This window comes from Jaculus jaculus, chromosome 14 (genome assembly GCF_020740685.1).
Source record: "Jaculus jaculus isolate mJacJac1 chromosome 14, mJacJac1.mat.Y.cur, whole genome shotgun sequence".
Taxonomy (NCBI): domain Eukaryota; kingdom Metazoa; phylum Chordata; class Mammalia; order Rodentia; family Dipodidae; genus Jaculus; species Jaculus jaculus.
The window spans coordinates 64,386,951-64,411,815 of NC_059115.1; the positions used below are offsets into that span (position 1 = coordinate 64,386,951).

General features: G+C 45.7%; 1 protein-coding gene across 1 annotated transcript in view; it reads left to right on the forward strand.

Annotated features, from left to right (window-relative positions):
• Positions 1-24,865, forward strand: part of C14H3orf20 (chromosome 14 C3orf20 homolog) — a 59,081-nt gene that overhangs the window by 9,520 nt on the left and 24,696 nt on the right. The window contains exons 3-9 of the mRNA XM_004651411.2: positions 2,594-2,713; positions 3,757-3,895; positions 4,806-5,087; positions 9,910-10,062; positions 11,339-11,459; positions 16,802-16,933; positions 23,191-23,314. Of these exons, the coding sequence (XP_004651468.2) occupies positions 2,594-2,713; positions 3,757-3,895; positions 4,806-5,087; positions 9,910-10,062; positions 11,339-11,459; positions 16,802-16,933; positions 23,191-23,314 (1,071 nt within the window). The remainder of the gene's footprint in view (positions 1-2,593; positions 2,714-3,756; positions 3,896-4,805; positions 5,088-9,909; positions 10,063-11,338; positions 11,460-16,801; positions 16,934-23,190; positions 23,315-24,865) is intronic.

The following is a 24,865-nucleotide window of genomic DNA, read 5'->3' on the forward strand; positions in this document are numbered from 1 at the left end:
CTCTCAAATAAATAAATAAATAATGAACAAAAAAAAATATTAAAAAAAAAGAGTTGCTGACATATACCTGACTCCATCTTGCTGCTCAACAATGATGATGAATTCTCTCTTCTAAAAGGCCACATGCAACACAGCCCCTTCCAGCCTTCTGACAGCTAATCAACAGGGAGGAGGTTTACAGCTCAGCTCTAGCTTGATTTCTCAATGTCCTGAAGCCCAGTACTTGGTTTTAATTATTTATTTATTTAGTTAGTTAGTTAGTTAAGGTGGGGGGGAGAGAGAGAGAGAGAATGGGCGTGCCAAGGCATTCAGCCTCTGCAAATGAACTTTAGACACACATACCACCTGTGCATCTGGCTTAAGTGGGTACTGGGGAATTGAACCTGGATCCTTAGGTTGTCAGGCAAGTACCTTACCCACTAAGCCATCTCTCCAGCCCCAAAATCATTTTAATTTCAATACTTGGATCATTAACAAAGGTGTTTGTTTTTGTGTTTTATCACCTAGGGTGGAATCTATCCGTATAGTCTCTGTCAAGTTATGAGATCTAGTTTGCCATTTTCTTTATAAATTTGAGTATATTGTGATACGTGAATTGCTTAATGTTTCCTAGCAGCAGTTTCATGACTGACCAGTGACATGGCCATGTCTGGGGAAGGAATGAATAAATGATGTGGTGAAGGTCATGTCATAACCCAGAAGCAAAGATACCCTAAAGAGGCTCGTGTACTTTTGGTTATCATATATTGAGACAATAACTCCCAAAGAATTGGAACTTTCCTTTATGCTAGGTGTGGTGGTTTGAGTCCAACTGTCCCCCAAAAATTAGGTGTTCTGAATGCTAGGTTCCCAGCTGATGGAGATTTGGGAGTTAACAGCTCCTGGAGGCAGTGTATTGTTGGAGGAGGGCTTATGGGTATTACAGCCAGCCCCCACCCCCGCCCTTGCTAGTGTTTGGCATACTCTCCTGCTGCTTTTGTCCACTTTATGTGGGCCAGGGGGTGATGTCCACCCTGTGCTCAAGCCATCATTTTCCCCAGCTATCGTGGAGCTTCCCCTTGAGCCTGTAAGCCAAAATAAACCTCTTTTTCCCACAAGCTGCTCTTGGTTGGGTGATTTATATCAGCAATGCAAACCTGACTGCAACACTAGGGAAGGAAAAGATTGGGCCCCAGTAACCAGCTTGTCTCTCCAAAGAGATTTTGCACACTCTTGACACAATAGGGATGGAAGGACCACCCCAGGCAGGACTGCTTCCTTATGTGTAGCTCTTGCCCTCTATTTGAACTTAACCCTCATGTCAGAATCCTGAAGACTTGCAGGCCACAGGGACTCTTTATTGGTTCCACTTCCCAACATGGCCACATTGAATAAATATCCTTTTTCTGCTTTCCGCTATTATCTATTTAATTGGCCTATTGAGGACAGGTGGCTGTGCCTAGCTTGTTAGGGCTGGAGGGCCCAGGATTTGACCCTATCAACTCTAGTTACAAAAATGATCAAGGGCTGGAGAGATTACTCAGTGGTTAAAGCATTTGCCTGCATAGCCTAATAACCTGGGTTTGATTCCCCAGAGCCCATGTAAAACCAGATGCACAGTGGAACATGCATCTGGAGTTTGTTTGCCATGGCTAGAGGCTCTGGTACACTTATTTTCTCCCTCTCTCTCTCTCTCCCTCTCTCTCTCTCTCTCTCCTATCTCTCTGTTCTCAAATATATATTTTTTGGTTTTCCAAGGCAGGTTCTTGCTCTAGCTCAGGTTGATCTGGAATCACTATGTAGTCTCATGGAGGCCTCGAACTCATGGCAATCCTGCCTCTGCCTCCTGAGGCCTGGGATTAAAGGTGTGCACCACCATGCCTGGCTAATTTTTTTTTTTAATGATCAAGATGGGCTGAAGAGATGGGTTAGTGGTTAAGGCGCTTGCCTGCGAAGTCTAAGAACCCATGTTCAATTCTCCAGATCCCATATAAGCCAGATGCACAAAGATGAGACAAGTGCAAGGTCACACATGGCCACTAGGTGGCACAAACATCTGGTGTTCAGTTGCAGTGGCTAAGGCCCTAGCACACCAATTCTCTCTCTCTCTCTAAATTTTTTTTAAAAAATTAATTATGAAGACTTTCCACTGGTGGAAATAGTAGTACATGGATGTGTTAAGTGGTCACATATCAGATGATTGCACACAAGATGGTGTGATTCAGCAAGAGACTGATAATGCTGTTGGATACAGCTGGTTCTTGGTTCCTTGGTCCTTGATGACCCAGGTTTATTTGCCCTATCTAGAGCACCCTGAAATTTACAGTTGCCCTTACAGAGATGTCATCTTGAGCTTGAATGCTGCTCCTTGTTTCTGGGTCCCTTTGCTCTTGGGAGATTTAGAGGGAGATGGGGAGCACCGTAAAGATATCCCTGAATTCCAAGCTTGCCTACAGCTTTTCCAGGAGACGTCTTGATTAGTTTGTGACAAGAGGACACTTGGCATATCTGGCCCACCATCTCGTTAAACTAGGAAATCTATGTGATAGTTTTGATTTTAAAATAATTAAAAGATCTTAAATGGCAAGAAGATTCACTCCCTCTTCCTTTCCAGAGTCCCCCATGAACATCTCTGCCATGGGAGTGAACTCACCATATCAGCTGGTCTACCAGTCTTCCACAGCCTGTCTGAGCTTTTCCCTCTCAATGGGAAAGGAAACCAAGAAGAAAATAGGTAGGGTTCCAAGCCAGATTCCTTCCCCTTGTCTTACCCCTCCTCCCCATGTGGTGCTGCCTGGAGGGGAGAGAGAGTCATACAGCCTAAGATGGTTAGTGGCATGGCTAGATCTGGTTTCTGATAGGAAAAGTGCTCGGCTGCCCCACCTGGAGAACTAGCAGCTGGTAACGCAGATTCTCACAGACACAACAGAGCATTACCACTAGCCACTGCACTTGAAGGGTCACACTCCACTCCCTGTGTGGTCCCCATCACATCCTCCACCACTGTTACATCCCAGACTCACTTCTGTGCCAAGAAACTTCTTCCTCTGTCCAGCCACATTGCAAATGGGGAAGCAAAAAGGGAATGCTTATGCTCTCAAATCTCAAATCTAGTAGACCCCTGTCTGGTGTCCCAGAAGGGGCTACTATGTGTGGGCAGGAAGCAAAGGCAAAGAAGACACCCGTGTTCTGTTGAGGAAGGCCCACAAAGAAGGGTGGGCTTAATGGAAAGCAGGTTGCAGGCAAGAGCAAGCAGCAGCAAGCTCAGAGGAGAGACGGGGGTTTCAGGCAGCAGGCAAGGCCTCTAGAACCTTTCCCCTACCCTGTCATCTGTGGTGACAGTGAGGTGAGACAGGATGGCCAAGGGAAGCTTGCTTAGCAAAGGAGGGCTGGTGGTGTTGCTCACAATGCTTGTTTGATTCCCACAGACCCTGGAGGTAAGGCTGGAAGTTGAGAAGCTTGGAGCTTTTTCTTGGCCCTGTCCTAGCTACCCGTGGGACTTGCTTTTCTTCGTGCTACGCTCATCTTGGTAAAAGGGGGTGGGTTACTGGGGACTGTTGGAGGCATCAAGATGAAGCCCCATTTCACTGCGACCCTTACTCTTTCTGCTTGGCTCCCTGACTGATCTCATCGCCTTGCCCTCCTCAGTCCTTGACAAATACCCTTAAAGGATTCCATACTGAGTGAGAGCCAACGAGTCCCACCCCTTCAGAGCAGGAATGACACTCCCCGGGGCTATTCTGCAGCCCACTCACATGCCTTCTCAAATCCATCCAGCTACAGGTAAGTCAAAGGCCATAGATGATAACATGTCCCCACTCCTACGAGGACTACGGACCCCTCCCGAGAGTCTCATAGAGATCAATGACCCCTGTCCCGAGGCCCGGGAGAAGCTGCAGGAGATGTGCCGCCACATGTGAGTGCCTGGGGTATAGGACATGAGGCAGAAGGGAGAGGGGGTTATTCTCAGAAAGCCCCACCACCACCGCTTTAGTCACAGCAATGGATAGGCCATACTAGCGTGTGTGGGCTACTGAGTACTCCCCAGATCAGCCCAGCTGTGGTGACCTTCACAAACACACACAAGCATGACCCTTCCTCTTTTGTAGATAAGGCAGTGTGAGCCACCAACAGGAAGGAGTTGCCTGAGCTCACACAGCTCTGTCAGCCTGACCCCTGCCAGATGCTCTTTGTCGGCAACTGTTCCCTCACCCAGAGTAACCCTTTGTGGGTTCCTTCAGTTTCACGGTCCTCGTTGGTGTTAATGTCTTAGCCTAATTTGCAAGTGTTCCACCAAAAAAAAGAAGGCCTCTCAAAACACAGAAAAATTTCATCCATGGGAATTATTCATAGTATATGATCTGGGGGATTCCACAAGGCCGAGAAAGAGATTCATTTCTTTGCCCAGTCATTAAAATTTAAAAACTTATTCATGTGTAAGCCAGGGCAGGGTAGATGGCAGCCACCTAGTTTACCTCTGTACTGTGACATTCTGGAAGGAAACTCTCCCCCTGGAACCCGATGAGGCAAGAGAGTGGGATGTCCTCAGCCACTCCAGAGTCTCCTTTGTGTATAGTCCCGTTCCATAAGTCCTTGCCCCATGCTTCGGGTGACAGTCAGGCAAGCACTGCGCTTGGGTGCTTTGACTTTCCCACTTCTTCCTAAAGATGCAAACTTTGAGGATGAGGGAGGTTAGGGTGGGGACACGCACTTTGGGCACAGGCAACAAAGGGGAGTCTTGAGTTGTAGGGGTAGCACTGTGGAGAACCTCCCTGGGGTGTGGGAGCCAGGTACCTAGAAGATCCATTGGTCTTCTTTCCCTACAGAGAAACTGAAAGAATCTTGTGGGAAGGGAGGAACATCTACTACCCCATGATCTTACGCAACTACAGGACAAAGATAACCCCTCATTCACCGATAATCTCCAAAAAGGAATCTCATGTGTCGAGTAGCCACCACAGTCACACTCTAGGAGCTCAGCTCTCTACTGTCCTCTCTCAGCAGTCTAGCCACCATTCTCCTGGGAACCGCCTTTCTCAAGAGTGGAAGACAAGCAAGAAGCCCATCAAGTTGCACTATAGTTTCTATGATGGCTCCTCCTTTATTTAATATCCTTTTGATGGGTGCTACCCTTTCTCGCCCAACTCAGCCCCAGAGAATTCCAGAGCTTGAAATAGCTTAAGGTGTTCCCCTGGGCTGCTTGGTCCACCCCAGAAGCCCAGTGAGGCTCCTTCAGAGTGGTAAATGTTAGTCTAAGTCAGACTTGGGTGGGCTTGCAGTTCAGGTTTCAAGCTGGAGTACAGTAAAGTTCAGATCAGCGATATACCGAGTCCTTGATACCTGTCTGAAGTTTGTCTGTGCAGGCAGACATCTGCCTTCAAGGCTGCGCCTGGAGAGAGGAAGCTAAAAGTAAGACAGGAGTGGCCTTAAATGCTTGAGGTTTTGGTTTCCCTGACACTTGCCTACTTCGTCTCTAAGGTTCATGTGCTTGTAGGATAAGCCCTCACCTCACGTGTTCTGTGACTGATTTCCTGGCAGATGAAGTTTGCCTTGGTTCATGACTGTAGGGGTAACTGACTCCCCACCTTGGGTATACAAGTGACAGAGGGGACACACTTTCCCCTTGAGAATCTGCTGGAAGCTATAGACCCCCTTCCCAGAAATATGCATGTATAATCTCATGTATGTAAGTGTGACCTGTGACTGCAGGGTACTTATGGACCTCAGAGGCTTGTCTGTAGCTTTGGATTTGACAACTCTAGTTTAGGAAAACTTGGACTTTTAAAAGATATATCTCTTGGGGCTGGAGAGATGGCTTAGCGGTTAAGCATTTGCCTATGAAGACTAAGGACATCGGTTTGAGGCTCGATTCCCCAGGACCCACATTGCCAGATGCACAAGGGGGCACACGCATCTGGAGTTCATTTGCAGTGGCTGGAGGTCCTGGTGTGTCCAATCTCTCTCTCCCGCTCGCTCTCTCTCTCTCTCTCTCTCTCTCTCTCTCTCTATCTATCTGCCCTTCTTGTTCTGTCTGTTGCTCTCAAATAAATAAAAAATGAACCAAAACAATTTTTTAAAAAAGATATAACTCTTTAGAAGGTGAGCTCCAAGGTCTGTGGATTGAATCAGACTGTATTCTTTTTTTTTTTTTTTTTTTGGTTTTTCAAGGTAGGGTCTTACTCCAGCCCAGGCTGACCTGGAATTCACTATGGAGTCTCAGGGTGGCCTCAAACTCACGGCAATCCTCCTACCTCTGCCTCCCGAGTGCTGGGATTAAAGGCGTGCGCCACCACGCCCGGCTCAGACTGCATTCTTTATTAACCAAGGTTATCAAGTACCTATCAAATGCAGTGAGTGGGTTAACAGAGTGAAATGGATGGCCATGCACTGAGACCTTAGCGGGAAGGGCTCAAGAGCTGGCTGAGCAGTTAAGAGCACTTCCTGCACAAGCATGTCAGCCTGAAGGAGTCTGAGATCACCTGAGTTCAATTGACCAGCGCCCATGTAAATAGCTTGGTAGAGCCACTTATGTCTATAACACCTCTCCTCCCCGCCCCCCAGTGGTGAGCAGAGACCGGAGAATCACCGGAGCTCACAAAAATGGCAAATTCCAGAATCCTGGAGACTCAATCTCAAGGAAGCGTGCAAATGAGTGACGGAGAAGTACACCGTGTTCTCCTCTGGCCTCCACACATGCCCAGAGCATGTGCATCTGCACACGCACACAACTTACACACCACAGACTCACACAAAAAAGAAAAAGAAAAAAGAAAACTCGGGGCTAGAGAGATGGTTTAGCGGTTAAGGCATTTGCCTGCAAAGGCAAAGGACCCAGGTTCAATTCCCCTTTGCAGTGGCTGGAGGCCCTGGTGCACCCATTCTCTCTCTCTCTCTCTCTCTCTCTCTGCTTCTTTCCCTCTCTTGTTCTCACAAATAAATAAATAACTTTAAAAAAAAAAACTCAGAGGAAGCAACTTTAGTGTGGTGCTTTCTTCTAAAATGTGAGGAGTTTGAATTTGGGCGCAAAAATAAAAAAGAGCTGCCTCTGAAGAAAACTCAAGTGGGAATTCCCTTGAACACTGTCTCTCTCTCTTTATTTGAGGGTTTGGAGGGAGTTTCCAATGTAGGGTCTCTCTCATTCTAGCCCAGGCTGACTTGGAATTCACTATGTAGTTTCAGGGTGGCTTCGAACTCTTGGCAATTCTCCTACCTCTGCCTCCCGAGTGCTGAGATTAAAGGTATGTACCACTGCGCCTGGTGGCACTCTTTCTCTCAAGCATCCTATTGCCCACTTCTGGGCACCTTGTAGAGTGAGACCAGATCTAGCTCATAGGGAAGCAAGGACTCTGAGGCCAGAGAAGGCAAAGCACTTACCTCAGGCTTTAAAGTTTGAGTTTCAGTAACTGTCACGGATGGAAGACAGAGTCATTCACTCTGTCCCGTCATTGTGAAAGTGGGGGAGACTGAGCTTCAAGGTCACAGAAGGAACTTGATGGCAAAGCCTCAGAAGAAGAAGACTTTAAGGCCTCAGTTCAAGTCCTGTTAGGCACCATTTCTTTGCCTATACAGCTATTTCCCTTGGCAGAGAACATGGGAGGGAGGAATGTAAGAGCCCCCAGGATCTCCTACCTTTGGAGGAGACTTAACCAGCAACAGCCTCCTTGCTTCATTCAGCCTTCACTTGACTGAACTGGGAATTCAGAATCTAAGTGCCCTATCAAAGACATCCATTGTTTCTCTGACCATGAGTGAATCCATTCATCACATGCCAACCCAGCCCTGCCCCTGACACAGAACACAGCAAATTCCTTCGAAGGCAGCTGCTGCTTGCAAGGGGTTGTGGGAGTCCTTTGCACCTTCTCTGTCTCTTCACTGCATTTACTAGGATTAGCACTGTGCCTACAAATTATGGTTTGATTAGGGACACTTGAGAGGGGTTGGATGGAATGTTTTTTTTCTTGAGTTTGTCCCAGAATTAGAGTGGAACCTTCTCAAAACTTAAAAAAAAAACTCACTCCCTCTCTCTCTCACCTCTCTCTCTCTCTCTCTCTCTCTCTCTCTCTCTCTCTCTCTCTCTCTATATCTATATATATATATATATATATATATATATATATATATATATATATATATATATATATATATATATGTTTGCAAATGAACTTTAGACACATGCACCACCTTGTACATCTGGCTTATATGGGTACTGGGGAAATTGAACCTAGGTCCTTTGGCTTTACAGGCAAGCACCTTAACTGCTAAGCCACCTCTCCAGCCCTCACCTCAATCTTTTTTTCTTTGCTACTGGCACATTTGACTCACACCCCAACAATAACAACATTCCAGCAAGTAGTCCATTTTCTCTTTGGGAGGCACAGAGGCTAGGGATCTTAGAGTTAGATCTTACCAAAATTAGTCTTGCTGCTCTGACAAAATACCTTACTTAAGGAAGGTATTGGCTTACAGTTCAAGGCTACAGTCCATCCCAATGGAGAAGGCATAGTGGCGGGCACAGGAGGCAGCTGGTCATACTGCAACCCCAGTAAGGAAGCATAAAGCGATGAATGCTGGGACTCAGCTTGCTTTCTGCTTTTATCTAGTCTTGGACTCCACAGCCCTTGGAATGATGCCACCCACTTTCAGAGTGAGTCTTCTTCTCAGTCAAATCTCACTGAAAGGATATGTCATCCACAGACATGCCTAGATGTTTGTCTCCTGGGTAATTCTAAATCCCACTGAGTTAACAGGAATAGCCATCGAAGCTGGGCACAGCAGATCACACCTGTAATCCTAGCACTTGGGAGACTAAGGTGGGAGGATTGCTGTGAGTTCAAGACCAGCCTGAACTACAAGTAAGTTCCAGGTCAGTCTGGGCTAGAATAAGACCCAGCCAAAATGGAAGGAAATAAAGGAAAGAGGAAAGGAGCAGGAGAAAGGAGGAAGTTGAGAAAGAGATGAAAAGAAGGAGGGAAGAAAAAGAAAAAACAGGAAAGATTGACTACCCATTTTGGTGATCTTGGACACATCACGTGATCTCTGTGCCTCATTTTTCTTTCAATGTGGAAGTTCTCATTCTAGCCAGGACTGACCTGGAACTCACTCTCAAGTCCCAGGCTGGCCCTGAATTCACTGCAGTTCTACTTCTACCTCCTGAGTGCTGGGATTAAAGGCATGCGCCACCACACCTGGCTAGGAAAGGGGTTTTTAATGATTAGTGATTTTATCTCTTTGCTTGCTATATACGTCTATTTGTATATTTCTTACTTTTTGTCATTTATATGTTCTCAAGAATTTGTTTCAACCAGAATTTGTTATCTAGCTTTTTGGTATATGGTTATTCTCTTAGGATCTTTTAAAAAAATTTTCACACTGTCATTTCTAGGCTTGAAAACTTTAAGTCTCTTTATTTTCAGTCATTATTTCTTCATGTGTTGATACGATTGATGAATTGATGATCTTCCACACCTCTCTAGGGGTCTAGTTTTGTGGTAGGATGAGTGAGACAGACTTTCATACTATAACTCAAGCTGGTCAAACTAACAACATGGCCAAAGCTGGCCTGAAATTTACAGTAGTTCTCCTATTCCAACCTCCTGGGTACTGGGATTATAGACATGAGCTACCACATATGGTTTATTTTTATTTTTGTTCGTAGCACTGAAAATCTTATGTCTTCCCCGTCACCACCCCATCACAATCATGGAAAACCTATTGTTTTGGGAAATGGTATGAAAAGCAGGTTCAGAAAAATGCCTGGACATTGTTGGGTTTCATCATTCTTCATTAAATATGCAAGATGCAGGCAGGATCTTTGTAGACAAATGGTACACCAGACAGCAGACACCGGGACATGAAGACTTGCTTCTTTGGGGAACCTGAGAACAGAACGTGGAGAGTTTTCTGTTAGTTGTACTTGACCATTTTTGCCAGCTATCCCTCTGGAAACATTGCCATCTTCCAGATTCCCACATGCTGCCGAGGGAGACCCATCACCTGCCTCTTTAATGACCTGCCTAGCTCCTCCTGCCTGGCCCTTTTCAATGCTGAAGGCCAGGGCTGTGTTCACTACAACATGAAAACCTGGTAAGTGGATCAAGGGAAGTCTAGCCCTGTGGAAGTATCTCTTGAAGTAACTGGGGGTAAGTCCCTTGTTAAAGGAGGGACCTAAGAAGGCAGTGCTTGCATGAACATAGGTGCTTTGAGGTCCTTACCCAGTGGGAAGAGGAACTCCCCCTCCAACTCCTCCAACTGGTATGTCCAAACACTAAGATCTTGATTCTTGATCACATTCACAAGGTGGGTTTTTTTTCAATTTTTTTTTTCAATTTTTTTTTCAATTTTTTTTTGTAGTTCTAGGATACAACCCAGGGCCTCACACAGGCTAGCTAAGTGCTCTGCCACTGAATCACATCCCCAGTTCCCCACCTTGGAAGAATCTTTTAGTGGAGAAAGGTATCATGTGCTAGAACTGGGTCCTATTTCTGGGGTGTATTAGTTTCTCTCACGTCACTGTGACAAAATATCTGATATAAACAAAGAAGGAAAGACTGGTTTTTGGTTCCGTTTCAGAGGTATTAGTCCAGGATGGCATAGTAGAGCAGAGAAGTCCGTATCATGGTGGTCAGATAGCAGAGAAAGGAACATACAGAAAGGGGCCAGACAAAGACATAGCCCTCAAGGACACACCACCTTCAATGACCTACTTCCTCCAGCTAGGCCTCATCTGGTACCTTTCACCACCTTATATGCCTGCATATTACGAATCTATCAGGAGCATGATCTATTGATTATGACAGAGTCCTCATGATCTCATAATCATCTCTGGAAATACAAAGACACCTAGAGGTATGCTTTGCTAATCTGCTAGACATTTCAGTCTAGTTGACAATTTTTAAGATCAACCATCACAGGTGGGGGTTCCTTCAGAGAAGCACATATTCTTGCAGGCCAAAGGTTAATTTTACCTAGCGTTTCATGAGGAGCTGTTCTTGGGAGGAATGGCTGGCTTGCTTTTGTGTTATAAATGTTCCTGTTCCCATTTTGACTTGAAGATCCTCTATGCTTAACTTCCTGGGCTTCAGAACACATTCCAGTTCTTCCCCTTTTGGGTTTGGCCTGAGACTCCATGATCTCTCTCAGACTAGCCCTTTTCTACAAATTCCCCCCACCCCACTAGCATCAGTAAGTGTTAAAGGGTCTTAGACCCTAGAAGGTGGAGACAGTGAAATTGCCTGCAAGGCTCCACCGCTTCTCGAGCTCTGGGGAGACACTCTTTGCCCTGCCTGCTTATATAGGCTGTAGTTAAGAGGGCTCCTTTCAGATGCCTGGAAGCAGCTTCTTGTTTTCATGTATCTCCCAGCTGTCCATTCGTGTTGGTCTTGGATGAGGAAGGTGGGACCGCAAATGACCAAAAGGGCTACACCGTCCATAAGTGGAGCTGGACTTCCAAGGTGGAAACTTTGCTCTCCCTAGAATACAAGGTAGGTGTGGGCAGCATGGGTGAGGTGGTCAACTTCTACAGGATGCCCAACATTCAAAGGAAAGGGGCTACCTATAAAAAAGGAGTCCTGCCTTCGAGGAATTCATGGTTTCACTCAGTAGTCCAGGATTGGCTCAAGTGTGCTTTTCACCAGCTGTGGTTATTTGAATGTGAATGATCCTATAGCCTCAGATTTTTTTTTATTGACAACTTCCATAATTGTAAACAATCACCCATAGTAATTCCCTCCCGACCCCCACTTTCCCCTTTGAAACTCCACTCTCCATCATATCCCCTCCCCCTCTCAATCAGTCTCTTTTATTTTGTTGTCATGATCTTTTCCTCCTCTTATGATGGTCTTGTGTAGGAACTGTTAGGCACTATGAAGTCATGGATATCCAGGCCATTCTGAGTCTGGAGGAGCATGTTGTAAGGAGTCCTACCCTTCCTTTGGCTCTTACGTTCTTTCCGCTACCTCTTCCTCGATGGACCCTGAGCCATGGAAGGTGTGACAGAGATATTTCAGTGCTGAGAACTCTTCTGTCACTTCTTCTCAGCAGCATGATACCTTCTGAGTCATCTCAAGGCCACTGCCATCTGAAAAAAGAAGGTTCTCTAACCAAAAGTGAAAGTAGCATTAATATATGGGTATGAACATTAAGAGAAGTGCTTACTGGGCAGTTTGGTGAGCATGGTATATACATTTAGCCAGACACAGCAGTCATTACACCCCTGGGGCTCATGACTATCCCTGTTGTAGGTTCTCAGTAACAGGAATGTATTCCCTCCCATGGAGTGGGCCTCCAAGGTGGTTGGTTTTCCTGCTAACAGATGTGCCACCATTGCACCTATTTAGCCTCAGATTTTTAAAATATTTTTTTTATTTATTTGTAAGCAGAGAGAGAGAGAGAGAGAAGTCTAGGCCAGCCTCCTGAGCTAGAGTGAAACCCTACCTTGGAAAAAAAAAAAGAAAAAGAAAAAGAAAAAGAAAAAGAAAGGAAGAAAAGCCAAAGGAAGTCCTCCAAGTTGAAGGGAAATGAAGAGGGGAAGCTTGGATTTTTGGAGGGTTGTGGAGGGCATTAGATATAGTCGCTATTTAGAGGCTTGGTATGCAGCATAGTTGGCAGAGTGCTTGCCTGGTATGTGCAAGGTCTTGGGTTCAATCTCTAATAAGACTTTTGTCCCCTCCCCCCCCCCAACAAAAAGACTTTTAGGGCTGGAGAGATGGCTTAGCAGTTAAGGTGCTTTCCCATGGAGCCCAAGGACTCATGTTCGACTCTCCAGGTCCCATCCACATAAGGCAGATGCACAAGGTGACACAAGGTCACGCATCACACAAGTTGGCGCCCATGTCTGGAGTTCGAGTGCAGTGGCTGTAGGCTCGGGCATACCAATTCTTTCTCTCTCTCTCTCTCTCTCTCATAAAAAAATAATACTTAAAAAAAACCATTTTGGACTGGGCATATAGTAGAGTGACTGTATGACATACATAAGGACCTGAGTTTAATCCCTAGTGCACCATCATGCTTGGAGGTGTCTCTTTTTTAAAATATTTTATTATTTACTTATTTATTTGAGAGAATGGGTATGCCAGGGCCTTCAACTGCTACAAACAAACTCCAGACACATGTGATACCTTGTGTATCTGGCTTATGTGGGTCCTAGGGGAATCGAACCTAGGTCTTTTGTCTCTGTAGGCAAGCACCTTAACTGCTAAACATCTCTCCAGCCTCTTCTGGCATTTCCTTAAGTGTAGTTCTGCTGGCAACAAATTTTCTGTTGTCTTCAATGTGAAGTCTCTTTATGGTGCTGAGGAGATGGCTTACTGAATAAAGTACTTGCTATAAAAGCCATTGGGGAGAGGGGCTGGATACATAGCTTAGCAGTTAAGGCGCTTGCCTGCAAAGCCTAAGGACCCAGGTTCAATTCCCCAAGTACCCACATAAGCCAGATGCACAAGGTAATGCATGCATCTGGAGTTCATTTGCAGTGGCTAAAGGTCCTGGTGTGCTCATTCTCTCTCTCTCTCATATGTATGCATGTGTGTGTGTATGTGTGCATATAGATAGATAGATAGATAGAAAGATAGATAGATAGATAGATAGATAGATAGATAGATAGATAGATAGATAGATAGGCACATGTATGTGTATATATACACACATACACATACATATATATACTACATAGTCTGTCTCTTTCTCACTCTCTCTCTCATTTATTTATTTATTTTTAATCAGTATTTTTAAAAGATTGCTACACTGTGCCTGTCCCCATAGTTTGTGTGCTGTGAAGTCTATAGTTGCTCAGATCTTTTCAGTTACTCAGCTCTCTGTTCCCTGGTCAGCACCCCCACCCCTGCCTCTGGTTGCTGCTTTTGGGTTTTCTCTTTAGTTTCCCAAGCTTGATGGTGAATATGGTTGGCTTCATGTTGATCCTATTCTACTCTTATTGAGTTTTTTAAATCTGTAAATGTATATAAATTCTTCTTGTCAAATTTGGGAGATCTCCTAAATTCTAGGCTCTATTCTCTTTCCCCTTTTCTTCTGAGACTCTAAAGATATATATTTTAAACCTTTCTGATTTTGCCGCATAGATATCATTTCAGATTTTATGGTTGGCTTATTGTCTATTTATTGTTTTTCTCTTTGATTTTCAGATTGGGTAATATAGCTTGACTTATCTCCAAGTTCATCGACTTCCTTTGTCTTCTCCTTTACTCTTTTATGCTAATCCTGTGAAAACTTTAAATTTCAATGTTCAGTTCTAGAATTTACATATGATTTTTTTTTTATATTTTATATCCTTTCGTAGAAATTCTCATTTTGTAATTCATTACAACTCTTTTTTCCTTGACCCCATTGAATATAGTTAAGTTAGCTGCTTCAGAGTCCCACTGTAAAAATTTCTGGGTCTTGGTCATGCCAGACAGGGTTGGCCTATGTTGACAATCTGTTGTTACCTTGGAAGTATCTATTATTCACTAGTCCCTCACTTGCCTAGTAATTTTTTTTTTTTTAATTTTTAGAGAGCACATGAGAGAGAGAGAGAGTGTGAGAGAGAGAGAGAGAGAGAGAGAGAGAAAGAATTGGCACACCAAGGCCTCAGCCACTACAATCGAACTCCAGATGCTTCGCCACCTAGTGGGCATGTGCAACCTTGCACTTGTCTCACCTTTGTGCATCTGGCTTACATGGGATCTGGAGAGTCAAACATGGGTCCTCAGGCTTCGCAGACAAATGCCTTAACCACTAAGCCATTTCTCCAGCCCTGTCCAGTAATTTTAGATTGCAGACTGACTTTTCAAATTTTGTGCTATGGGATCTCTTTAATTCTGTTGTCTTTCCCTGAGGAGTATTTGCTATTCTTGTCCTAAAAGACAAAGAATGTTGTTAGACTGAAGGCATGAACTTTTCCTCACCTGAAGTAGGCAGCTTGAATCTTATTCATTATCCATCTGTATTTCTTCACCTATGAGCTGTCTCAAGATGGTCTTGTTCAGGGTTCAGGGACTGGCCAGAGATGTGGACAGCTTATACACAGAATTATTGACTCTCCTCACTCAGTTCCTGCATGAAATCTCTGTACACTTCCTCCTGACTCTTGTTTCCCAAGATTCTGTTCTCTGGGTTCCCCTGCCAGAAGATGGTGGTTTTAGCCATGAATGTGACCCATTTCAAGCTAGAGCCATAAAACAGAAGCACCCCACAGTGGTGCTTCTTAAATCTTTGCTCTCCTAAGAATCTGCCTGACTTTTTTCAGTCTTCCAAGCCTTTGTTTTTCCTTTAAGTTGTTAGTTGTCTGTGGGAGGGCCAGTCTGTTAGGGGTTGGCTCAGCTTTACTGGCAGTAGGTCCAGCTGGTAGTTTTTAGGGCAAAGGCTAGAAGCTAGATCTAGTCTTTTTTTTTTTTTTTTTTTTAAATTTTTTTTAAATTTATTTATTTGAGAGCGGCAGACACAGAGAGAAAGACAGATAGAGGGAGAGAGAGAGAATGGGCGCGCCAGGGCTTCCAGCCTCTGCAAACGAACTCCAGACGCGTGCGCCCCCTTGTGCATCTGGCTAACGTGGGACCTGGGGAACCGAGCCTCGAACCGGGGTCCTTAGGCTTCACAGGCAAGCGCTTAACCGCTGAGCCATCTCTCCAGCCCTAGATCTAGTCTTGTATGGCAGGTTAACAAGAGAAGGAGAGATCAGTAGATGGACTGGTGGAGAGACTGATTCGGGTTGCTAGCTAGACCTGACATAATTAAAGATGTTGGAAGTATTTTTTTTTTCTTAAAGAAGGGCTGTTTCAGTAGACACACTCTGGCAATCAGGCATGGACTGTATGTAGCCATAGGTGCAGAAATAAGATATCGCTTATGACCCCATGGTGGATGGTGAGACTAAGTAGAGAAGTTTCCCAGGAGGTTGGGGGACCAGTAGAAGTTTTATTTATTTATTTTCTCAATTTATTTTTTACAAAATCATGGTAAGTGTGCTGACATTTTCATATAAATCATTATGCCTTGTTCTTATCCGCACCCTCCCCATCCGATATGGTTTTAGATGTGCTGATTTAACTCAGAAGCACATCTCTCTGGGGAACCCGTGACAAGGATCCTGACTAGGATGCAAACCTGAGGAGGAGGGAGGATCAGCTGTGACAGGCTGCAGAAGAACTGTCTGGAAGAAGAGCCATGACCGAGTCTGTAGAGTGCCCACACTGCAGGCATTGGAGGAAAGGAAGAACAAGCCACAGACATCAAGGACAATAGAAAAGAGTGACACTCTGCTGAGCCTTGTGCATGTTTTACCTCATGAGGCTCTGCACCCTCAGAGGTGGTTACTATTGTTCTTAGGCTCAGAGAGAGTAACCCATTCCATTTCTCCATAGTTGCCCAACTGGTAAGGGGCAGCACTGGGCTAGAACCCTGACTCCACTGCACGGCTCAAGCTCTCAACTGCTTCTCCGTTCTACAACTCTAGAACGAATGGGTAGAGTTGCTCTTGGGTGTGAACGAGCGGCAAGTTTCATGATGTCTGAAGACTTGGCAAGTCATGGCTCTTGTTCAAGATCCAGATGGCAATGTGAAGAAGAAACTGAGTGATGGGTTAATGGCTGCTGGACCAGTCCTGCAGCTGTGAAAGGGACAAGGTAGAGAGCTTTATTGGGTCAGAAGTGTCCTAGGGATGTTTGTAGGTCAGGACACTGAAGACTGGGAGAGACACAGCAGTGTCAGCCCCAAAGCAGTCAGTGTCAGCCCCAAAGCAGTGTTCAACCCCAAAGCAAGGGAGATTTGAGACTCTGGGTGGGTTGGGAAGAAGCAGGGGTCCTATGAGTGCTGGTTTTTTCATCTGCAGGTGAATGATCAAATGAAGCTGACAGTGCAGGGGCAGGACTCCATGACAGTCACCTTCACCTCCATGAATGAGACAGTGACACTCACTGTGTCGCCCCAAAACTGTCCCCACAGCACAGTGCATGACAAACGGGTAAGGAAGGCAAAGCAGAGGGGGAGGGCATCTCGGTGTAGTTCGCCATGTCATAGCCCCCCACCACTCACCACCCTCCTGAGTAAGCTCCTGCTTCCTTCCTTTCTCCGCTGACCTCCGCAGCCTGATCTTAGCAGCGGCTCTTGTGCGAACTGTGCACCAGGAGTTGCTTACTTGTAAGCGCAAGAATAAACACAGTGTCGGGCGGCCTCAGCATGGAGACCCTGTCAGCTCAGTGGGTTGAGAAGCGGCTGACACGCGGCTTCAGATGGCTGGTTGTGTCACCAGGTCCCCCCATGCTTCCGTTCTGCTTTCCCCTTCGTTACCTGTACTGCGCGAGTCCATCTCATGTGAGTGTCAAGATGGGCATGAGCATCTCCGGGTCATGACTCTGCTAGTTTTAGGGTCATAAGTACTCCAGTGGAAGTGCCAACATCATGCCCGGCATGCGTGAAGAGGAAGAGGAGGGTTAATGCCAACACTCACCTGCCTTTATTGGATGCCCATGACTTACACACTCATGGCCAGGAGTGCGTGTATTGCTCCATCTGGACAAGCTTGAGTCTCGTGTCCGTCATGAAGTCCCCAGGTGAGGCTGGGCTTGGTGGCGTACGCCTTTAATCCCAGCACTCGGGAGGCAGAGGTAGGAGGATCGCCGTGAGTTCGAGGCCAGCCTGAGACCTGGAATAGTGAATTCCAGGTCAGCCTGGGCTAGAGTGAGACCCTACCTTGAAAGACCAAAACAGTATTAAAAATGAAGTCCCCAGGTAAGGAATGAGGCAAGGAGTCTTTTCCTTAAGGAAAGCCAAGGTGCTGCTCCCAAAGTGGAGGAAAAATCCTGCTGCGCAAGATGACAAGCAACTCACACTCCCCACACCGGCCTCCTCCTTCCAGGTCCAGTCTGTCTCTCACTGCTCGGCACTCCCAGCATGGCAATCTCCATTCCAGTGCTTCTTAGTTACAAATCAGATGCTCAGATTGGCAGATGCCTGGGTCCCTGGTATGAGCTGATGCAGTGTTTACATAGAGCCCACTTATAGCCTCCTGTGTGTTTTCAATCATCCCTCAATTATTTAGCACATCTAATACAGTACGCATGCTGTGTCATGACTGCTACACTGCATTATTCGGGGAATAAAGCATGAATTTTTATTTTTATTTATTTATTTATTTTAATTTTTTTGTTAATTTTTATTTATTTATTAGAGAGTGACAGACAGAGAGAGAAAGAGGCAGAGAGAGAGAGAATGGGCACGCCAGGGCTTCCAACCACTGCAATTTAACTCCAGACGCGTGCACCCCCCTGTGCATCTGGCTAACGTGGGTCCTGGGGAATCGAGCCTTGAACCGGGGTCCTTAGGCTTCACAGGCAAGCGCTTAACCACTAAGCCATCTCTCCAGCCCAAGCATGAATTTTTAAATCCTAGTATGTTCAGCACAGATGCAGTATATTTTTTCTGAATATTTTCCATCCATGGTTGCTTAAATCTGAGGGTGTGGAACCAACAGGTATAGAGGACTAACTGTACTTTCTCAATATTTGTCGAGTGGATGAAAATGCAACAGAAACTTTTTTTAAGTCCGCTCTTCCATTCATTGGTTCTGCAGTGGCCTGGGTTCAAATCAGCATCATGGAAAGAGGTGGGAAGAATGAAAAAGACACCATCACTAAACCTCGAGGAGAGCAAAAGAGAATATGAGGCATACCAAATAAAACCAGAGTAACCACTTCATTCCCCACTGTGGGACTTTTGTTGAGAATGGCTCCTAGGAGCAGAGCAGGGAGTTCACAGCACCCAGTTTGCCCAGGGCCAATCCCTGTTTACACCTGACCACATGGAAGAATTACAAATACCACCTTCTTTCCCTCTCGAAAGAGTCCTGCCCGGGATAATAAACTATAAGAACCCAACCTAAAGGTTCTTGAGCTATAGGGACATTACCACGGTTTGCTGCAAGCTCATAAGCCCCAGGGGCTGGGCAGAGCCCATAAAGGACACCCAGTCCACTACCTTTGAGTTCCACAGTGCCATGGGACAGGTACTCACTGGGCAGCCAATCATTTTCCTGAAGGAAAGCCTGCATTTTCATTCCAGCAGCATTTCTCCTTTTTTAAATTTATTAATTCAACAAGTAGTTGTCAGCACCTGCAGTGTTTCAACGTGGATGCTGAGTGTGTAGAAATGAAGCCTCTCTCTAATCTCTGGAACTTTCAGTCCAATGGAAAGGGCAAAAGGACACACGTCAGTTTTGATCCAGCTTGACTAGTATGGTGTGCCACAACAGAGGGCATGATGGAGCTGCCAGGGCATGAGGGGAGGAAGTGCTCATTGTGGATCTTGTAGGAAACTCAGAGGCCTAGACTGGTTACTTCAGAAATATCTACAGTGGGGCCTGTGGAGATGGCTCAGAAGTTAAAGGTACCTTCTTGCCAAGCCTGCCAGTCCGGGTTTCAATTCCCCCAGTACCCATGAAAAGCCAAGTGCACAGAGTGGCACATGCATCTGGAGTTTAGTTGCAGCTGCAAGAGGTCCAGGTGTGCCTATTCTCTCTCTCTCTCCCTCCCTCCATCTTTACCTCTCTTCTTCCTCCCTCCCTGCAAATAAATACAAAATTTTAAAAAAGAAATAACCATAGTGGTGTGAAATACAGTTCAGTAGTAGAGTACTTGCCTACCACACACGAGGACCAAGGTTCCAACCTTAGCATGAGAGAGAGGAAGAGAAAGAAAGAGGAAAGGAGGGAGGAGAGGTAGAGAAAGAGGGAGAGCGAGAAAAAGAAACTGCAGGATCTGAGTGCATTTGAGCTGAATGATTTTGCATACTGATGTGTCTTGCATGTCCACATTTGGTCCCATGTTCCGACTATAATGGTCATGATTAAATGTGTATTATATTTAAGATAATAAATCTATATTGCTTGATTTCCTTTTCCAAGAAACCCCTTGTCAGATGATGTCCAAATTTCCTGAGAACCATGACAGTTAGAGACCCTCATGAATAGCCAATAGAAATGACTCTTTTTTTTTGTTTGTTTGTTTTTGTTTTTGTTTTTGTTTTTGTTTTTGTTTTTCGAGGTAGGGTCTCACTCTGGGTCAGGCTGACCTGGAATTCACTATGTAGTCTCAGGGTGGCCTCGAACTCACGGCGATCCTCCTACCTCTGCCTCCCAAGTGCTGGGATTAAAGGCGTGCGCCACCACGCCCGGCTAGAAATGACTCTTAGCCCATTTATGCACATACCCTCTAAGCCATGAAAAAAAACCCTCAGTAATCCCCTACTTTAATGCAGCCATATCAACACAGCATTAAAAATCCAGAGCTATGCTGTCCAATAAAGTTAGCCACAAGCCACACACGTAAGTTGAACTCTTGAAGCGCAAGGAGCCCAAATTGACATGGGATCTTGGTAAACATGCACACTGCATTTTAAAGTCTTAGTGGGAAAAGAGAATATAAAGTTTCTCAATAATTGCCCATTTTGGTTACATGTTAAGTAATCACTTTATATGCTTGGGAAATAAGTACATGATTAGAATTAATGACACCATTAGAAATGTTTTTAATGAGGTCGCTAAACATTTAGACTAGCTCACATATTTCTACTGGACCCTGCTGGTGTCAAGGGTAGGGTCCCCTTCAAGGCATGCTCAGTTAAGTCTGACAGTGCAGTAGAAGGCTGAAAAGTTATTTAAAATGACACAATAACTTAGAGAACATAACTGTCTGGGGGACATTTAATACAGGGATAAACAGACTGATGGATATATTAAGATAGCCTCAGAAAAAACTACTGCTCTGTAGACAAAACATGGCCAAGAAGACTGGTTGGCCAAAAGCCATTCTGCTAGCGTTCTTTGCTGTTTAAGAATACAGGGTATGGGCTGGAGAGACGGCTTAGTGGTTAAGCACTTGCCTGTGAAGCCTAAGGACCCCGGTTTGAGGCTCGGTTCCCCAGGTCCCACGTTAGCCAGATGCACAAGGGGGCGCACACGTCTGGAGTTCGTTTGCAGAGGCTGGAAGCCCTGGCACGCCCATTCTCTCTCCCTCTATCTGTCTTTCTGTCTGTGTCTGTCGCTCTCAAATAAATAAGTAAATAAATTTAAAAAAAAGAATACAGGGTATGTACATACTGTAACTTTCTAACTAGAAAAACAGAAACAAGTAACAGATTGCCACTTGGCAATAGGATTCCCAAGTGCTGTTCTTCCCTGCCTGGCTCAGCATCCTAGCTTATTTTCACATGAACTCCCTAGGTTTAGACAATTGGACACCTTAGGGAAAGTTTCAAGAACCAAAAATATTCTTGTGGAGTGTTGGAGCTGGCAAAGAGCCTAGGCTGTGAAGAGACCACAGGGCATTGGGCCAGGCACTTTCCTGGATGAGCCTCAGTTTCCCCATGTATAGAGCAATATGTAAGGGCCCACCCAACTTTAACATGTTCCTATCCAGAGTCTTGTACAATCCTTTCAGTTCCAAGCCTTGTGTGTTTGTTAGGGGCTAGTTTTACAAAATGTATGGCCACTTAGAAAGACCAGGGGTAGGGGAAAGGGGGAAGGGTGGTATCCTCCCTCAAAGTCTCTGTCACTGGGAAGCTTGTTAATGGTTTCCCCAGATGCTCATCCCAGAGAGAACCACCCATCACAGCGACAGGCAGAATGGCAATCCTAGCTTTTACTGCCCCGAGGCCTGGCTCCTCACTAAATATTCCTATCGAGACAGCACTTTGGAAGCGAGGCAACACTTCGATTTAAATGCTTTATTAGCCCAGAGTGCCACCTAGGATCCTTTTTGGAAACAGGCTGGGTATAAATTACAAATAAATAAATAAAATTATCCCAGAAGCCATAGCTAGGACCAGCACACAAACATGTCTAAAGCTTTGCTATTTAATTGAGGGCATCCTTTACAGAGCTCCTGCCCGCAGAGGAAGGAAGGACATGACAGCTGACAGTTATTCTCCAGAAAGTCTGTCTACTAGGCCAGGCGTGGTAGCACATGCCTTTAATCCTAGCACTTGGGAAGATCATGGTGAGTTCAAGGCCACCCTGAGGTGACATAGTGAATTCCAGATTAGCTTGCTCTAGAGTGAAACCCTATCTCAAAAAAAAAAAAAAGGAAGGAGGGAATCTGTCCACTATTCACCCTATTCTCTATACCTGAGTCTTAAATTCCATGGAATGCTTTTCAGACTTTTGCTGTGTTGAGTGGGAAATATAAAAAGCATAATTCATGATCTTCAGGAGGTAACCAAGTTTAGCTATAAAGGAAGTAAAAAAAAAAAAGTGAAGACCTTAAACAGACAGCATCAGAATGTGTAAGTGTTGGAGTTCGGTAGAGAACAATTGCCATTGGCTGAGGAAAGCAGGGAAGGTTTCCTGGAGAAAAATATCCACCTACAATTAACTTGTAATCTTGTAAACTTGTAATCTTGAGTGTGATTCTTCAGTACCACTGAGACACCTCCAACTGCTAAGAGCAGGCCTCCCTGGCAAATGGGCTCTGGAATGGAGACCGGCACACCTGTGTTGACTCGGCTAACTGAAACGATGGCTTGGAAGCTCTGGGCAGAGGAAGAGGTTAAACTGCAGGGCAGCAGAGACAAAGACCTCTGGGACCCCACAAGGAGCCCTGGAGCCAGAAGGCCCTTGTGGGATAGTGACTATTTGAGACAAGAGGCCTGGGTATTTGTGTCCCATGACGGCTCACTGATCTCTATAACCCTGGCCAAAGGCAATTCCTTGTCTGTGAGCTGACCGCAACCACGGCTCTGGCAACAACTGGTAAAGCAGAGGGGCTGTAGGGGAGGCACTGTGACATCCTTTCCAGAGGGAGACCAGCAGCAAACACGCCGGAGCAGCCTTTGACCACCCGACTAATCCATGAAAGTAACTAACAGCGAGCACTGAGTACCTTCTGCATGAACACAAAAGAGACTTGCCCTGCCTTCCTGGAGCTTACATTCTGGGGAGACGGGTGCAAATGCACTTCATGGCTTGGTTAGGTGCTAAACTGTCTTGCAGACACACAGAGAGTACGTTGGATATCAAGGCAAGAGGTAGTTTCTCACAGGGGGATCAGGGAAGTCCTGCACGGTGGGGCCATCTGAGTCAGATCTGGGCTGAATGGACAGAGGTGTGTTCTAGGTGGAAGGAACCAACCTCATATCCTCCAAACCAGAGCAAGGCCTGCTGAGTAGGCAGCCTTAAGGTCACCCCAAGGGCAGGTGACCTCTGCACATCCCCTTTCTTCCCTCTAGTCAAGTCATAGAACCATCAACATGGATGATAAGATGGCAAAGATAAACCGAGCCCTGGCTGAAATCAAGAAGCGTTTTCAGAAGACAGTGACTCAGTTCATGAACTCCGTGCTGCTGGCAGCAGGTAAGGCAGAAGAGTGGGCTAGGGTCTCTTAGAAGGCTTCCCAAACCCTGGATTAGCTTTCTCAAGGTTCAGCTATTCTTTGCCCAATGTCTTGAATTAGAACTTGTAGGCAGTAGGGCCCCAGGCCTATTTCCTTCTTTAGGTGAGACCAGTGGGCTCCTCAGCTTCCAGAGGTTGCCCAAGACTACTACCCAGCTGGGACTGGTGAACTGGGCAGACTTCAGTTCTGGGCACCCTCCCTGTTGTTTTGTTTTGTTTTGTTTTGTTTTGTTTCTGAGGTAGGGTCTCACTGTGGCCCAGGCTAACCTGGAAGTCACTATGTATTCTCAGGGTGGCCTCGAACTCATGGTGATCCTCCTGCCTCTGCCTCCCAAGTGCTGGGATTAAAGATGTGTGCCACTATGCCCAGCTCCCTGTGTGTTTTTGTTTTTTTAGTTTTATTTATTTATTTGAGAGCAACAGTCAGAGTTAGAGGCGGGGGGAGGGATGGGCACGCCAGGGCCTCCAGCCACTGCAAACGAACTCCAGATGCGTGCACCCCCTTGTGCATCTGGCTAACGTGGGTCCTGGGGAATCGAGCCTCAAACCAGGGTTCTTAGGCTTCAAAGGCAAGCGCACTTAACTGCTAAGCCATCTCTCCAGCCCTCCCTGTGTGTTTTTAATGGCACCATGTGGTGGTTTTGTTTTTCTGAGTTTCATTGAATTTCTTAATCTTTTTTGGTCCCTTTGGCATTATCGTCCATTTCATTTGACAGCCTTTGGTAGCCTCCTTTGCTCTCTAGTCTGTGGACAATTTTAGTAAAAGAGAAACAAGCAGTCATTTCAAAAAAAAAAAAAAACCTATCACTGCTAGGTACAAGCACTCAGTGTGCGTCGGGACCATTCCACACCTGGGCTTTCCTTCCCTCTGCTGATGGGCGGCCAGTAAACAAGGCTGTATTGACACCCCATTCAATCACCCGCTCCTCCTGGCTGGGCCTGGAGTGGCTGTGCTTCCCCATAACTTATCTAGGAAGCTTCTCCTTGTCCAAAGAGACTTAGTTCAAATTGGCCCCATCCTCTGGGAACCTTCCTTGATGACACTCACAGAGTGCCCCTCCCATGGCTTCTTACATGGCTATCGCTGAAAATCTTATAGCGTTATGAATATTTACTTCCTTGTTTGTTCATCCCTTCTTCCCTGTGCTAGAAGTTCTCAGAGGCAGAGGACCTGGTCTTGGGTTCTTTATACACCCAGCATCCTCATTTAATAAATGTTTGGTAAATGAATAAAGGAATAAGAGGTTGCTGGTCTCAGAAACTTCCTAGACCAGTAGGAAAAGCAACACAATAAATAAACACAAACACAACAAAGAAAGTAGATGACATTGGCTTCAATCTTGAGACACGAGGCTAAGCGTGAGCCAGAAATACAACAGGTACCTTGCCTCAGTGGTGGATCCTATGGAGAACACAAGGCTGAATGAAACACAGGGCTCCTGGAGAAAGTGAAATTGAAGCTGGTTCTCAGAGAATGAGTAGAAATGAGGGATTATTCATTCTCATGTTCAG